Below are 17,802 nucleotides of genomic sequence, written 5' to 3'. Positions count from 1 at the left end.
CGCCTGGGTGGCTCAGTTGGTTAAGCGACTGCCTTCGGCTCAGGTCATGATCCTGGAGTCCCTGGATCGAGTCCCGCATCGGGCTCCCTGCTCGGCAGGGAGTCTGCTTCTCCCTCTGACCCTCCTCCCTCTCATGCTCTCTGTATCTCATTCTCTCTGTCTCAAATAAATAAATAAAATCTTTAAAAAAAAAAAAAAGTATATATGAATGGCCAATAAGCACATAAAGGTGCTTGACATCACTAGTCATTGGGGAAACACAAATCAAAACAATGAGATACCACTTCACACCCATTAAGATGGCTATTATCAAAACAAAAAACCAAAACAAGACAAAAACAGAAAACAACAAGCGCTGACAAGGATGTAGAGAAATTGGAATCCTTGTGCATTGTTGGTGTGAATGTAAAATAGTGCAGCTGCTGTGGAAAACAGTATGGCAGTTCTTCAAACATTAAACACATGGGCCACCTGGGTGGCTCAATGTCTTAAGCATCTGCCTTCAGCTCAGGTCATGATCCCAGGGTCCTGGGATCTAGTCCTACATCAGGCTCCCTGCTCAGCGGGAAGTCTGCTTCTCCCTCTCCCACTCCCCCTGCTTGTGCTCTCACTCTCTCTCAAATAAATAAAATCTTAAAAAAAAATAAAAAACACAGAATTACCATATAATCCAACAATTCCACTTGCAAGTACATGCCCAAAAGAAATGAAAGCAGGGACTTAAACAGAAATTTGTACATCAATATTCACAGCAGCATTATTTGCAATATCCAAAAGACAGAAACAACTCAAACATCGAGCAACCAATGAATGGATAAATGAAATGTGGAGTACACATAAAATTATTCAGCCTCGCTACATGAATGAACCTTGAAAACACTTTGCTAAGTGAAACAAACAAGACACATGATTGTTGTTGTCTGATTCCACTTGTGGATTGTTGTATGTTTCCACTTATATGAGGTACCTAAAATAGGTAAATTCACAGAAGCAGAAAGTAAAATAGTGGCTATCAGGAGCTGGGGGAAAGGGAATGGGAGTTGTAGTTTAATGCTAAAGAGTTTCAGTTTGGGATGATAAAAAAAGTTCTGGAGATGGACAGTGGTGATGGTGGCACAACATTGTGAATGTATTTAATGGCCTTGAATTATATACATAAAAATAGTAAGTTCTATGTATATTTTTAGCACAATTTGAAAAGCACTTAAATAACGATGAATTTAACAAAATACATGTAAGACATGTACACTAAAAATTAGAAAACTTAGGGATGCCTGGGTGACTTAGTCAGTTAAGCATCTAACTCTTGATTTCAGATCAGGTCATGATCTCAGGGTGCTGAGACTGAGCCCCATGTTGGGCTCTGCATGGGGCATGGATACTCCTTAAGATTCTCTCTCTCTCCCTCTCCCTCTGCCACCTCTCATTTTCTCTCTCTCAAAAAAAAAAAAAAATTAGAAAACTTAGCTGAGGGGAATTAAAGAAATAAATAGAAGGAAAGAAGTAAATAAAAATGCCCCATGTTTGTAGAATCAGCACATACAGATCTTCCTTATTCTTTTTTCTTCTGTACCATAATCCATTCAACTGGTCCTATGTTAATATTTTCTTTTTTCCAAATATTTTGCTTTATTAATACTTTCACGCAGATTCTTAGTGAAACTGTTAGATCACATTCATATTTAGTTTTGTTAATTGCACTCATACCAGCTTCACAGCCTTGGTAACAGAGCATTTTATCAAACTTTTGGATGTTTGTCAATTTTGTAGATGAGAAATGATACTATGGAGGAGGTTGAGCATTTTAAAAAATGCTTAAAAAGTATTTATTTTTTCTGTCCATAGTTTGTTGTTGTTTGTTGCTGACAATTTTCTTTTTTCTAAAGATTTTATTTTTTATTTGTCAGAAAGAGAGAGAGAGAGCACAAGCAGAGGGAGAAGCAGACTCCCTGCTGAGCAGGGAGCCCAATGTGGGCCTCAATCTCAGGACCCTGGGATCATAACCTGAGCTGAAGACAGGTGCTTAACCAACAGAGCCACCCAGGCGTCCCTTGCTCATCTATTTTTACACCTATTTTATCTATTTTTATACCTCTATTTTAAGTACTTTAACTTTTTTTCTGCTGCTGTAAATGGGCTCTTGTCCTTCACAACATATAATTTTTATTGATTACATATGTAAACACTGCTTTTTTTATATTAAAACTTTATGTTCTGCTACTTTACTGACTTTTTTTTTTTTTTTAAAGATTTTATTTATTTATTTGAGACAGAGAGAATGAGAGACAGAGAGCATGAGAGGGAGGAGGGTCAGAGGGAGAAGCAGACTCCCTGCCGAGCAGAGAGCCCAATGCGGGACTCGATCCCGGGACTCCAGGATCATGACCTGAGCCAAAGGCAGTCGCTTAACCAACTGAGCCACCCAGGCGCCCTACTGACTTTTCTTATTTGCATTATTTTTAGCATTGATTCTCTTAAGTTTTGTCTCTTCCTTTCCTATTCTTATGCCTTGGTTTTCTCTGGTCTAATTGCACTGGCTGCTACCTTTAATACACTATAAATAGTAGTGACGGTGGTGGACTTCCTTGACTTATTCCTGATTCTAGGAGGAATGACTCTAGTGATTCCTCATTAAGTAGATGCTGACTTTTACCAGTTGTTTTTTTTTTCTTTCTAATCAGAAATGAGTGTTAAGGGACACCTGAGTGACTCACTGGCTTAAGCGTCTGCCTTCAACTCAGGTCATGATCCCAGAGTCCTGGGATCGAGTCCTGCATCAGGCTCCTTGCTTAGCAGGGAGCCTGCTTCTCCCTCTGCCTTCCACTCCCCCTGCTTGTGCTCTCTCTCTCTCTCTGACAAATAAATAAAATCTTAAAAAAAAAAAAAAGAAATGAGTATTAAATTTTGTCAAAAGACTTTGCAATAGCCATAATCAAATTGCTTGTCTTCTTAGATCTATTAAAATGGGGAACTGTATTCATTGATTTCCTAATACTGGACCACTCAGGAATAAGCTGCACTTGATCATGACAGATCATCTTCAATGCCCTATTGGTTTCTGTTTACTGATCTTTTCATTTGGGATTTTCTTATTGATATTAATCCAATAATACTTGATAAACTTATCATTTATAAATATGATTTACACTAAATCATAGACAATTTGACAAAATTGGTAATAATTTCATTGATATTAATAAGAGATTGATATGTAGTTCCTTATTTTATATAATCTTCATGAGGTTAGGTATTATAGCAGTTATCTATTGTTAAAACAATGCTGCCTAACAAGCAGCCAGAAAGCCTGAGGCTTACAACAGTAAAAGGTTTACTGCTCATGTGACTGAGGTGATTCTGATATGGGCTGGGCTAGCCTACACATCTGCAGTTCAACCAGGTGTTGGCTGGAGCACCTGGGACAACCAGGCTCTTTCCATGTGTCTGTCACCTTCTCACGTTATCATGTAATGCTGTTTTTGCAAGAAAAACTCACTCATGCAAGTTATTTCAAGCCTCAGCTTGCATCTCATTTACTGATATGGCCAAAGCAAGTCACACAACCAACCCTGAGTCAGAAGGGAAGAGCGTGGCAAAGTTGCATTTCTGCAACTATCTCAGTTTTCCCTCATGGCCGCAGTTATACACAGCATTCCCACATGTAAAATATGCACATTCCCATCCCAAAGCCCTGCAAAATCTCAATCAGGTTTAGGATTTCACAATCTAAGTAAAGTCTGGTTGTGCCTACTCTTTTTTTTTTTTTTTTGAGAGGGAGAGAGAGCATGTGCATGTTCACAGTGGGGGCTGGTGGGAGAGGGAGAGAGAGAATCCTAAGCAAGCTTCACACCCAGTGTGGAGCCTGATGCAGGGCTTAAACTCATGACCCTGAGATCAAGACCCGAGCTGAGATCAAGAGTTGGACACTCAACCGACTGAGCCACCCAGGCACCCCTGGTTGTGCCTACTCTTGATCCAAAGACATATGAACCAAAAAGTCCAACTATTTGCTTCTCAAATAGCCCACATAAGTGGGTGGAAACAAGGACAAGATCATTGCAAAAGCACTATCATTTGGTAAGTGTAGGAATGAAAGCATATAGCAGTCACTTGCCCATAGCAATTCTAAAATCTCACTGGGAATGTATGAGCAGGTTCCCCTGCTCTAGAGATGAGGAATGGTTTGTGACTAGTTCCTTGGGTATATGAATTATCTATTGCTGCATAATAGTAAGTAACTACTGTTATAACCACAAACTTAGTGGGTTAGCACAACACCCATGTATTATCCGAGTTTCTGTAGGTCAAGAATCTGGGTATGATTTACCTGGGTCCTCTAGTCCTCTGCTTCAGAACCTCTCACTAGGCTATAATTAAGATGTTGGTCAGAGCTGGGGTCTCATCTGAGGCTTGACTACGGAAGGATTCACTTCCAAGGTCATGTGAATTGCTCCTTGTGAATTGCTGGACTGAGGGCCTCAATCATTTGATGGTCATTAGACAGAAGCTGCTCACTTCCCTGCCATGTGGGTCTCTCCATAGGGCAGCTTACTTCATCAAAGGTAGCAAGGGAGAGTCATTAGAGTCTGCTAGGAAGATAGCAGTTATACTTATATGTAACATAATTACAGAAGTGACATACCATCACCTTGGTCATTTTTTATTAGAATCGAGTTATAGGTCCTGCTCACGCTGAGGAGGTGGGAGTTACACAAGGGTGTGAATACCGGGAGGCAGGGATCACTGCAGGTCATTTTAGAGTTTATCTGCCACACTGAAAGTGGCATCCCAGTCCATTGTTCTCCGTGGCTCTTGGCTTTACCCTCTACATCTCTCACTTTGCATTGCCCTCCTTAAACACTTCTGAAGAGGGCATTGGAAAATATGCCTTCTGAACAACTTCCTCAAACTGCTTCCTGTCCAAAGAAAGTTGGAGGCCCAGAGTCTTTTTACATTTAGTCCCTTTTAATCTAGGTTGATGTCACTTTTATTAGTATACCTCTCCAAAAAGTTCTGTGGATCTTCTGGGTCTGATTTGAATCCACTCTCTACACCAAAAGCCATATCCAATCATTTTGAGATATCACTTGCTCTCTGGGCTTAATCACTGATATTTTAGATACCAAGCTGCTGTGGGACAAGAATCTTATATTTCCTGGAAGTCATTTTTAATCAACTGGAAAAGTCTGTTAGACAATGCCTTGATTCTTTCAGAGGTCTTAGCCAAGTGTCTTTCAGCCCTTGATTTTGTTTTTACCTAAAGCTGTATCATAAGTCTGATATCTTTATTGGCTTAAAGGGATGGAGATGAGGAAGTTATTGTTCTAGCATCTTTACATTCCATCTAAATTCTACTTCAAATCTGGCTAGTTCTTTTCTGAGTAATAGTCAGCTGACATTTTCAACATTCTGCCTAGAAATGTATTCTCTCAAGCCCAAATGTTCAGGAGGTACATTTTCTGTCTTCCAAGTTACCACAGGTGCTCAGTTTCTTTGCATTTTTCAGCCTCCTAAAATAATTTTCTCACCATTTTTCCAAGCCCCACCCACAGCCCAGCTCCCATGTCACATATAATCATTTTTTGATTTGGCACCAATTTCTATGTCAGTTATCTATTACTGTGAATAAATCACTTTACATCTCAATGCCTTAAAATAATAAACGTGTATTTAGCTCATGAATCTGTAGATTGGACTTGGCTGGGCAGTGCTTCTGGTCTCATGTGGACCCACTCACATGTCTGGGATAGTCAGTTACCTTGATGGCTTTGGCCAGGCAAGGTTAGGCACAAACATTTCATAATAAAGACAGAGCAAAATGAGAGAAATCTCAATTGCATAAGGACTTTCCAAGCCAATGCTTGCATCTTGTTTGTGAAAATCCCATTGACCAAACTTGCATGGCTGAGCCCAGAGTCAGACAGGGAGGACACAACAAAACTTCATGGCCAAGTATGTGGATATAGGGATAAGTGAAGAATCGGGGCTATTTTTGCAACCTAGTATTGGGACTCAATGTTATATTTGCTTCATAAAAATCTGGAAATGTCGGGACGCCTGGATGGCTCAGTCATTAAGCATCTGCCTTCTGGCTCAGGTCATGATGTCAGAGTCCTGGGATCAAGCCTCGCGCATCGGGCATCGGGCTCCTTGCTCAGCAGGAAGCCTGCTCCTCCCTCTCCCACTCCCCCTGCTTGTGTTTTCTCTCTCGCTGTGTCTCTTTCTGTCAAATAAATAAATAAAATCTTTTAAAAAAAATCTGGAAGTGTTTCTTCTTTTCCAATGTTCTGAAATACATTATATAGCAAAGGGATTAACTGAACAATGAAGGTTTGGTAGCATCCTCTTGTGAAACCATCTGAACTAGAGCCTTTTTCATATTATAGGTCTTTGATAATCTTTTCTATTTCCCTTAATGAAAATTAGTCTGCTTAAACTTTCTCTATTGGAGTCATTTTATTTTTTTTAAGATTTTATTTATTTACTTGACGGAGAGAGACACAGCGAGAGAGGGAACACAAGCAGGGGGAGTGGGAGAGGGAGAAGCAGGCTTCCCGCAGAGCAGGGAGCCTGACGTGGGGCTCAATCCCAGGACCCTGGGATCACGACCTGAGCCGAAGGCAGACACTTAACGACTGAGCCACCCAGGCACCCCTACTGGAGTCACTTTAGTACCTTAGGTCATTACCATTTCATCTAGGTTTCCAAATTATTTGCAGAGTTGTACAAAATAGTCCTTAAAACTAAAAATTATTTTGTTTTAATCTTAATTTTTCACTATCATTTTTATTTTTAATATTTCTACTTCCTCCCCCTTTTACGTAAGTTAGCTAGTGGTTTGTCTCTTTTCGTTGTTTTTCTTTTTTCCTTTTTTAAGATTTTTAAAATTTATTTGAGAGAGAGTGCAACCAGGAGGAGGGGCAGAGGGAGAGGGATAAGCAGACTCAGTGCTGAGCACAGAGCCTGATGTGGGGCTCTATCTCACAACCTGAGACCATGACCTGAGCCAAAATTAGTGGGACACTTAACCGACTGAGCCAGCCAGGTGCCCCAATTGTTTTCAAATAATAAAAATGTTCTTCATTAATTTTATTTTTTCCTGTTTTTCTAATGTGTGATTTTATCATTATTTCTTACATCCCTTCTTTTGTTCATTTTGTCCTTTTTTTTGCTTTTGAGTTGTATTTTTATTTAAGTTTTATTCTTTCATCAATGTTACAGTATTTTAAAATTTTTATTTGAGTATAGTTGACACGTGTTATAGTATTTTAAAGCTATATTTCACCTATCAATGCTTTAATTATTTCTCACAGATTTAATTATCAATCTTTTTTTAAAAGCTCTGAAATTTTGGTTTATATGTCCGCTTTGCCCCAAGAATAATTAATAAAAGTCTTTCTCCAGGTGAAACTTAAAAATATATATTTTATTAATTTCTCATTTTATTGCATTGTGATTAAAGAAGATTGTATTATCTCTATTTTGTGGAAATTATATGTTTTCTTTGTGATATAATAAATGGCCAATTTCTGTGAGTGAGAATAATAGGTGTATCCTCGATTATGTATTATTATTCCTTATTATAAGATGCAAGTTCAGTATATATTCAGAAGATATATAGATTCTGTTGGAATTTATAGGTGAAATCAAAGAAAATAATTTAAAGTTGAAAAATGAAATAATTGAGGCTGTAACATTTGTACTAGTATACCTTCATTGTGAATTGTGGCTTTTAGCATTATAGTGTCCTTCTTTGATTTATCTAGTTGTCTCCTGAATTCTACCTTTGTCATATATCAATATTGTAATCTTGCTTTTTATGATTTGTATTTGCCTGGTATATTTTTGCCCACCTAATTTTTAGCTTTTATGGGTCAATTATTTTATTTTATTTTTTTTTTAAAGATTTATTTATTCATGAGAGGCAGAGAGAGAAGCAGGCTCCCTGTGGAGCAGGGAGCCCAATGAGGGACTCGATCCCAGGACCCTGGGATCATGACCTGAGCCAAAGGCAGACGCTCAACCTACTGAGGTGCCCAGATCATTTTAGATGTGTCTCCTGTAAATAACAGATAAGATGCTGGTTTGTGAGCCAATCTGAACTTTCTTTAAGTTTTTATTTGAATTCCAGTTAGTTAACATACATATACGTATGTTAACTTATACATAACTAATATTAGTTTCAGGTGTACAATATAGTGATTCAACACTTCCATACATCACCCTGTGCTCATCACAAGTGTACTCCTTAATCCCCGTCACCTTTTTTCACCCATCCTCTTACCCACCTCCCCTCTGATAACCTCCAGTTTGTTCTCTATAGTTAAAGAGTCTATTTCTTGCGGCACCTGGGTGGCTCAGTCAGTTAAGCATTCGACTTTTGATCTCAGCTCAGGTCTTGATCTCAGGGCTGTGAGTTCAAGCCCTGCATTGGGCTCCATGCTGGGTATGGAGCCTACTTTTAAAAAAAAGAGTCTATTTCTTGGTTTGCCTTTCTTTTTTTTTTCCCCTTTGCTCATTTTTGAACTTTTTTTAATAGATGAGTTGAGCCTTTTAGTTTATTAATTTGACTCTATGCTTATTTTTATTATGTATTTACTGTGTATGATGCTACATTCACTGCATGTTTTTCACTATGTGATTTATTGCTTTTATTATTGTTTCTTTGGGCATTGAGGGAGATTTCTATCTTCTAGTGATTATCTTTGTACCTTTATATAATTCTTTGTCTCTTTTTTTCCTTACTTAAGCCCCAACTATTTGGTTTATCAACTTTAAATGATGCCCTTTGCCTTGTACAGACTGCCTTTGCAACAAAGACCTCTTTGTACTGTCCTCCTCTCTCTCTTCTTTTTCATTTATTTCATTGTTACTTCTACCTTGTCAAAGAATATCATTTGATACTATTCTTTCACCCCATCTCCTCCTTCATTTTGGTTTTATATCTGAAATTAAAGATACTCAATGCTCACCACCAGTCCTTTTGCTGAAGTTCCCCAACCATCTCCTAGTTGGTTGAAGCTTGTCTTTTAGTAAGATCCGAAGGGGTTATGAGTACAATATTTCCTGAGCTCTCACATGATTAAAACTTACATGTATCCTTGGTACTTAAAGGACAGCTTAGCTTGATACAAAACACATTCTTAGTTCCTATTTTTTTTCTTTATACTTCTTGAAAATGTTGCTCCACCACTACTTGCTTTTTGAGAAGTCTGATGCCAACCTGACCTTTCCTTTGTAAGAGACTAGCTCTTTTGGTCTAGTCTTTTCCTCACCTTCAAAATTTAATAGTTTGCCAGGATATGTCTCAGTTGATCATTCTGGGTCAATTTTGCTATGTAAGAAAGGGGCCCTTTCAAGATAAAGATTTAGGTTTTCTTTTTGCTTTTTCAGAAATTTCTCCTGGGGCATTTTTTTTTTTTTAAGATTTTATTTATTTATTTGTCAGAGAGAGCAAGAGCACAAGGAGGGGGAGCCGCATGCAGAGGGAGAAGCAGGCTCCCTGCTGAGCAGGAAGCCTGATACAGGACTCTGGGATCATGGCCTGAGCCAAAGGCAGACGCTTCACCGACTGAGCCACCCAGGTGTCCCTCTCCTGGGGCAGTTTTAAGTATTAAGCAATTCCACAGTCTTCTTTTTTGGTAGCTTCTGGGAGCTCCAATTTTGCCTGTGTTACTTCTTCTTTACCTATCATTTTCGTTCTGGACCTTTTCAGCTCTTCCTCTGTATTTTTTGCTGTCTTAGCTTTTGTCATTCCCAACTTCTATATGCTTTACTGTAATTGTAGTCATCTCTATTTTTATTTGAATATGTTGTGATTTTGTCTTCATATCTATCATGGTTTTAATTTTTTGTTCAAATTGTTTCCCAAGCTTGGTCATTTCTCTTTTCACATATCCCTGTTGCTTTTTCATTTTTTTTTTTTTAAAGATTTTATTTATTTACTTTACACAGAGAGAAAGACAGCGAGAGAGGGAACACAAGCAGGGGGAGTGTGAGAGGGAGAAACAGGCTTCCCGCGGAGCAGGGAGCCCGATGTGGGGCTCGATCCCATGACCCCGGGATCATGACCTGAGCCGAAGGCAGACTTAACGACTGAGCCACCCAGGCACCCCGCTTTTTCTTTTTTTTTTTTTAAAGATTTTATTTTATTTATTTGACAGAGAGAGAGAACGCGAGCGAGGGAACACAAGCAGGGGCAGAGGGAGAGGGAGAAGCAGGCTTCCTGCTGAGCAGGGAGCCCGATGTGAGGCTCGATCCCAGGACCCTGGGATCATGACCTGAGCCAAAGGCAGACGCTTAATGACTGAGTCACCCAGGCGCCCCCCGCTTTTTCATTTTTATTCTGAGTTTTAAATTTTCTGAACTGTGGTATCTTTCATATCCACAATTGTTTCAAAATTTAGAGTTCATGTTGGAGGGTTGTTACAGTTTACTCTCTTTTGTTCTCTTTATTTTGGAGTATTTCATCAGCTTGAAAAGTTATGATTCTTTGTTTTCTTCCTGTATTTGTATACACAGTGAATTCCTTGTTCTATTTATGTTGACACGCTTGCAATAACAGGCAACTCTATGAGGGAAGAGGTAAAATGGGAAATGGATTGATTGAGTGGCTTTCGCTGTTTCTTGGTCCAAGAGAATCTTTTTCTGTTGGTCAATGTTGTAAAATTTCTTTAATGAGTAATGTCTAGGTAGTAGGGGTGGAAAAGTTGTCCATTTTCTTCTGAATCTTTGACTTGCTATTGATAGGCTGTTATCTTCAGCTTTCTGCTTTCTTTCTCCCCTTCATCCACCAAGCCTGCTAGGGACACCACTTCCTTTCAAGATGACTTCATCTCTCTCAGAAATGATGCTGCTGGTCCCACTCATTTTCTAAACCTCTTCCTTTGACGTCCCCCTCTCCACTGCCTTGATTGACCAGGTCCCAGACCTGGTTTGCAGCATTTTTCCACTCTGGATGGAAACCACAAGCAGTCTGGTTTAACTGAAGTTCCAGTTTAGGCAACGGCTTGCAGCAGAGGTAAAATATGAGGGATTCTGCAGGAAGCAGATCACACAGGACTTTATTTGTAGGCTTTTGTGATACGTTGAGCAAGGAATAAAAGGATCCAAAGTAAAACGGGAGGGAAGGAGAGAAAGGAACTGCTTTAGGAGTTAACAAAGGAATAACCAAACTCACTTGGTGACTGATCTGACATGGGAAAGGGAGAGGACATCTGCATTTGAGGTTTGGGTTCTTCAATGAATGGATGGATGAACGGTGGTGCCAGTTCACTGAAACAGGAACACGAGAGGAGGTTTGGGGAAGGGCAAGGGAAGATAAGTGGAGTCTGAAGTACCCCTCTGAGAATTCCAATAGACTCCAAGGAAAGTTCTGGATGAAAGCATAGGTCTGGGTGTTCCTGGCATAGAAGCAGTGGTTGAAACCCAAGAAGAGACGAAATTATCCAACAAGAGAGGATAGAATGGGAGAGAAAGAGAGATGAGGATAAAAATTTGGGGACCAGCAATAATTAAGGACTACACAGAGCATTACTATCAGTAAAGAAGAAGGAATGAAAGCTCAGGAAAGCAGGAGAAAAGTTGGGAAGAATGACTATCAAAAAAGAAGACAAGGACAGAAATAATTACTGTAATGGATTAAAATACATAAAATATATTAAATGTATGGTATTGACACTAGAAATAAAAACCTACTTGCTGTTAGAGGATGCTTGGGAATCAACCCATTATTTTGAAAACTGGTAAACAGAGGAAAGTATTTATCCAGCCTCTCCTAGCTCTTTTGGGTAATTGGGCAGGGAATGTCTCTCACACAGAAGAATCCCGGGTAATAAATGAAGAGGAATAACAAAACGGTATCCCTAGTGAACTAATGGAGCTAGGATTGAACATCCCCCAAATGAGATAAAACCAGACATATGGGCCTCCCAATGGAAGAACACAACACCATTTTATGAAATTGTCTGACATAAAAAGGGAAATAATCCCACGTGCATCAGATCAAGCCTCTAGGTCAGTGGTTATGAACCAGGGGCAATTTTGCCTTCCCATCCCCACCAGGAGATAATGTGGCAATGCCTGGAGACATTTTGGATTCTCATGACTTGGGGAGGGCGTGCTACTGGTATCTGGTGGGTCGAGGCCAGTGACCCTGCTGCCCCCCCCACAACCAAAACTTACCCAGCCCCAAATGTCAATAGTACTGAGGTTGAGGAGCTCTGTATTAGATCCAATCACCAATTTATAGGAAATACAGAAGATAGAGAATATGTTAAATGACACCCCGGAAAAAGAATCAACAAAATCCAGAATTAGAGAAATGCTCCCTGAAGGAAGGGATGGAGGGAGGGAGGTGCTGCCCTGTACTACCTGGGAGAGGGCCCCTGCAAGTGGTCTCGTGTGCCAGGGAGTCAGGCAGCCTGTGGGCAGAGCTGATGGGAGAGGACAGGAAGCTTGGTCATCAGCCCTGTCAAGATTTTGGGTGGGAGGTAATGAGTTAAGGTGGGCATGGGGAGGGAGGTGAGATCACAGAGGATGAGGGGACAGAAGCTGGGAGGTGAGAAGGGCAAAAACTTGATGGAGGGGTTAGCACAGGGAAGACAAGAAAGGAAAACACTAGGAAGCCCTTCAGACACTGAAATGAGGAAGCAGCTGAGGGGGTCAGCGTTGGAGGAGGGAGGATGGACCACAGGGTCACAGTAGGGGCGGGGGGCAGGTGGCTGTGGGTTACAGTTTGAGGAGAAGTAGCCAAAGAGTCAGAGTTGGGGAAGAGGTTGCTAGGGTGGGGGTATGGGGGATAGCTTTGTCTCCCCTGTTCTGCTGATTAGGTCCCTATATTAGCTTTACTTCTGCATTTGAAAGGGGCAAAGTCACAATTTTTACTGGACATATCCCAGACTCACTGTTTTATCTTGCCTCCCAAGATAAAGGACAGGAAAAGACAGATGCTTTCCTGCCCCGGGCACAAGGGCACAGAATCAGCCCATTTATGTTCAGGAAGATGTGCTAAGGTGGGTTTCAGGTGGTCCCGGGCAGGGCTGGAGCACCACAAGGAGTCAGGTGGGCAGGCAGAGTCACTCAGGACAGGGAAGAGGATCCCTGCTGTCCAGGAGGAGCATGGCTCAAAGTGGGATCAGTGAGCCTGGGCAGGCAGGGCTAACAGGGGTGCCTGGGCCTGAGGAATTCACTCTGGAGGCCCCCGGGTCTGGGACAGGATTCTCTGCTCAAGCTCGGCATATTGCGGGAGAAGGGCCTCGTAGACCTGGAGGGGCAGAAAGAGCAGTTTAGAATGGGGAGGGAGAGGTGCCTCTCATCTCGTAGCAACTTGCAATTTTTAAAATTTAGCATCCCATTTACTTGCAATTTAAGTGTTTGTGCTGGGCAAAGGAAAGGAAGCATCAAGTCTCAAAAGAGGAAAAGCTAGTAGTTCTCAAACCTATACTTTAAGATTTTCAAAAAATGCAAATTAGGACTAAAAAATTTGTTATCAAATCTACAAAATTTTAAAAAATGCTGGTGAAGGTACCTGGAAATGCTGGCTTATTGCACAGCTGGTGAAGCTGGTGGTACAACCCTTCTGGAAATCAACTTGACTGTACGTTGGTATTAAAGGGCCTGAAAAGGCCCCTAGCCTTTGACCCATTTATTCTACTTCTGCAAAGCTCTCCTAAGGAAACCATCCTAAATGTAGGGTGCCACACCTGACTAACCGTCCAGTCTCCTAAGACTACCCTGTGCCACACCCTGGCCCTCAACAGGATACACTGGAGAAACATACCAGTTGGTACAGTGGCTGCAGGTGCTTCTCTTCAGTGAAAGACCACGCAGCGGTCCTTATAGCGGTTGGCACAAGTGTCCAGGAAAGGGTCTCCCTGCCCCCCATGTTACGGCTCAGGTGCAAGGAGGTGAAACCCACATCATACAGATGTAAGAACCACCCTCGCTTTGAAACCTCATGCTGCACAGGAGTATCTCTTGTAACAACTCCATAGGCAAGACACATGCCCATGAGACGTCACTGGACTCAGGGAAGCCCTAAGTATGACTTCCCCTCAGATATATACGGTTTTCCCACTCCAGATGCAGTGCCCTAATTAAAGGCCATTTTTACATAAGCAATGCTGTGTACCAATACTGTGACATTCCAAAGGAAACAGAGCTAGAAATTCAACTGAAGTTCAAATTCTCATGCAGAATAGGAAAAGGTTTTGTTAACCTTTTACCCACATAATTTCAACTGCAGTAATTAAAAGACCTCGTGTTACGAAGGATTCTGAGGTTGCACTTGGGTTGACGGGTACAGAGTTCCAGGAGCCCTTAGTGACTTTGGTCATGGGCGAGCCAGGGAAGGTGGGGACACACACAGAGTGTTTGCTGCCTATAAGGAGACAGGTGCAGCTGCCCTAAAGCTTTTCCCAGCTACCTTCTCCCTCGTGGGCCTCCTTCTAGAGAACAAAGGAGCTAGAACCTACCCTAGCCTTTCTTACAACCAAGGGTGACCATATGACCAAGTGGCCGTCTGGTGGGGGAGTTGAGAGAAATAGACCAGGATTCTGTCCCTGATGAGCAAGAAGTGCATGAAGAGGGGCTGCCCAACGCCACGCTCTCACTCCTGCCTATGGATACAGTGGTGGGGGAGCGGGATGTTGGGAGAAGCGGAAGACATCCTGTGATCATCGAGAGCACATCTAAAGCGCTGCCACCCAACACCATAGCCATAAGTCATGTAAGCCTGGGAGTACTTGAACTGGGACTAGTGCTACAAGTCTAAAATACACCTCGGATTTCAAAAGCTTCATACAAAAAAGAGGAATGTAAAATAGCACATTGGCAATTTTTCTTACTGATTACCTGTTGAAATGGCAATATTTCAGACATACTGGATTAGATAAAAAGTATCTTTAGTCATTTATTTATTTTTACTTTTTTTTTTTTTTAATGAGACTACTAGAAAATTGGAAATGACATAGGTGGTTCTCATGGTGCCATTGTCCGTTGCTGATCTGTAGAATTGCAGAGACTATGACCCAGAGCCCTGACATTGTGGAACCACGGAACCAGCCCCACAACTACCTTCAGACTTCTTATTACATAATAAAGCCATTCTAATTAGGGAGTCTTTCCAAACTTCACAATGAGTGGGTTAGAAGTAGGCAGGACCAGATGTTGTCCCACTTCATAGATGCAGAAACAGGCTCGGAGATGAGAAATGCTGTTCAAGGTCACATGAAGGTCATATGCTGAAGGAAAGGCTGAATAAGAATGAAAACCCAAAGGCCCTTTCTATCAGTTTAGGGTCTTTCTACTGCATTGAGTTGGCTCTTAAAGGTAAGGACACACGACATAAGGACAAAGTAATAAAAGCTTGGGCACACCTATGCGTGTGGGTTACGTAGTCACCTGGAAACTGGGAGCTTCTGCTCCCAGATATGTTGGGAGACAATTCTCCATGGTGTTTCTACGTGACTGGTGACAGCTTTTGTTGCAGACTATCTTTTCAATGTTTATACAGCAAGTAGCATTGGAAGACAGAGATAGAGTCGTCCTCTGGGGCAGAGGGAAAATTTATCTGCTGATCAGGCTAGTACAGATAATGTCTCCCTCGAGGGCAAAGGTTGGGAAGATCTGCTTGCAGCTCCTTTATAAGTTGGGAGTTTCCTAAGCTTGGGGTCACTCAGTTTTGATGCAGACATAGCGTGTGCACAGTATCCTCCTGGGCCCACTCCACATCGTCCAATGGCACTTCAGGGCCAAGGAAATCTGGTGCAAGCATGAAGTTCACACTGACTGCTACATCAGTAATAATGCCCTCTGTCTGCGCAGCCCTGCTGCTGGGCTGCAAGAACCTTCTGGGAACAGGAACAGAGGTACGGTGGATGCTGTGGCATACCACCCAGACTGCCCTTCAAGAATGAAGACCTTATTCTCCCAGCCCTCAGCTGACGGCCCCCTTTGGGGATGGCTTTGGCTAGAGAGTGCTGCCTTACCCTATCCTGGGGTGGCCTGCATACACAGACTGGCTGACATAAGGTATAACGGCCCGGCCCCCTCACCCCAGCTAGGTTAAAGTCCAAAGAGTCAGCCCAGCTTCATAACTTCCTCTAGGACTGGCTGAGGGCTCCAGGGAGATTGCCCTGTGGCTCACCTCCTCCCTCTGCCCCATCCTGCCTCCTCGTTTCCCCCTCCACAGATATAGATCCCACGAGCACCCCCAATAAATGTCCCTATACCCTAATCAGCATCTCAAGGTCTGCTTTCCAGAGAACCCAAGCTGTAACAAGCGGGGTCTGCCTTCCCAGGGATTTCCTGGCCTGGGGAACCGCACACCTGTCTTGGATCCAGACTTCAGATCTGAGGGCTAGAAACGCAGCACTTCTTACGCTTAAGTGACAGAGTCTTTCTGTGGCTTCTGTAACCCGTGAAATGTCAGGGCCCGTCCTGAGGCATATGCAACACTGAAGATACACCCAGCAATCGATCTGACCCCTGGGGCTATAAAATCAGCAGTATCTATAAATCTCAGTTGACAACCTGGCTCCCTTTTGCTCTGTTTCCCTGACAATTAAAAACCAAAAAGTAGGATTTCCCCATTAGCTGAACACATCAACTTTAAGTGACAGAGCAAAACTTACCTTTTGGAAAAAAAGAACCTACAGTTGACCTTGAACATCATGGGTTTGAACTGTGCAGGTCCAAGTACAGGTGGATTTTTTTTGATAGAGTAGATGGTAAATGCATTTTGCTTATTATTTTCTTTTCTCTAGTTTATTTCATTTTAATAATACAGTATATAACACATACAATATATAAAATATGTAGTAATTGACTATTTATGTTATCAGTAAGGCTTCTGGTCAACAGTGGGCTATTAGTAGTTTTGGGGGGAGTCAAAAGTTATATGTACATTTTCGTGTCTGCAAGGGGATTGGCACCCGTCACCCATGTTGTTCAAGAGTTAACTGTGGTTGGTTTTCACAATGCAAAGGCTATGACCAAATTCTGATGGTCTCTCACCTGAGCAGCTCCTGGGGTTGGGGTAGCAGCTAATCTGGGATTTGGGGCTAACTTCACAACCTCTGAAAAGGGCACGTCTGTTCCAGCTGCAAGGCCCAGAAGGGAAAGCTCATTTCACATCAGTGCATGTTGCAAATGAAGACATTAACTGAAAATAGCATCTTATCTCTGGGGTGATAAAATATTCTAAAACAGGATTATGGTGATGGTTGCACAACTCAGTAAGTTTACTAAAAAATCACTGAATTGTACACTTAAAATTGGGTGACTTTTATGCCATATAAATTGTGCCTCAGTAAAACTGTTCGAGAAAAAGAGAGAGACAGAAGAGAGAAATTTGATGTGCAGACCTCTCCCCAGCAGGGCTAGTTTGTCTTGCTCAGCGGGACAGCACCTGTCAGAGCGGGGCGGCGGGCCCCTGGCATCTGACAGGAGGACTTACCTGCCTCTCCTCCCTCACCTGGCCCCACTCCCCAGGGCTCAGTGCACCGAAGCCACTCCAGGCTTCTTAGGATTCCTTCTACCTCAGCCTTTTCACTGTGTCCAGTGTCCCGGTCTCCTCTCTTCACGGACCTACACTCTTCTCAGACCAGCTGCCGCTCACAATGTCCCTTGTTCCGAGGCTCCCTAACCCTCCACCCCCAAGTACCATCTGCTGTCCTCAGAAACTTCGTACAATTTCTGGCCCCAGATTTAAGGTCCCTCCCTTGCTGAGCCCCCAGAGCTCTGTGAAGCCAGGGACTGGGTCTCCAGAAGAGCCCTGGGGCCTCGCACACCGCCTGCATACCC

At 42.2% G+C, this 17,802-nt stretch overlaps 1 protein-coding gene across 1 annotated transcript in view; it reads right to left on the bottom strand.

Moving 5' to 3' along the window:
* Nucleotides 1-9,768: 9,768 nt before the first annotated feature.
* XYLB (xylulokinase) overlaps nt 9,769-17,802 on the bottom strand; it is a 47,383-nt gene continuing 39,349 nt past the window's right edge. The window contains exons 17-18 of the mRNA XM_081822191.1: nt 17,014-17,121; nt 9,769-13,261 (exon numbers count right to left, since the gene is read on the bottom strand). Coding sequence (XP_081678317.1) covers nt 13,184-13,261; nt 17,014-17,121 — 186 coding nt within the window. The 3' untranslated portion in view covers nt 9,769-13,183. The remainder of the gene's footprint in view (nt 13,262-17,013; nt 17,122-17,802) is intronic.

This window comes from Leptonychotes weddellii, chromosome 1 (genome assembly GCF_054177405.1).
Source record: "Leptonychotes weddellii isolate Sample4059 chromosome 1, ASM5417740v2, whole genome shotgun sequence".
Lineage (NCBI taxonomy): Eukaryota > Metazoa > Chordata > Mammalia > Carnivora > Phocidae > Leptonychotes > Leptonychotes weddellii.
The sequence above is the reverse complement of the archived record's forward strand: the minus strand, read 5'-3'. Positions and strand labels throughout refer to the sequence as shown.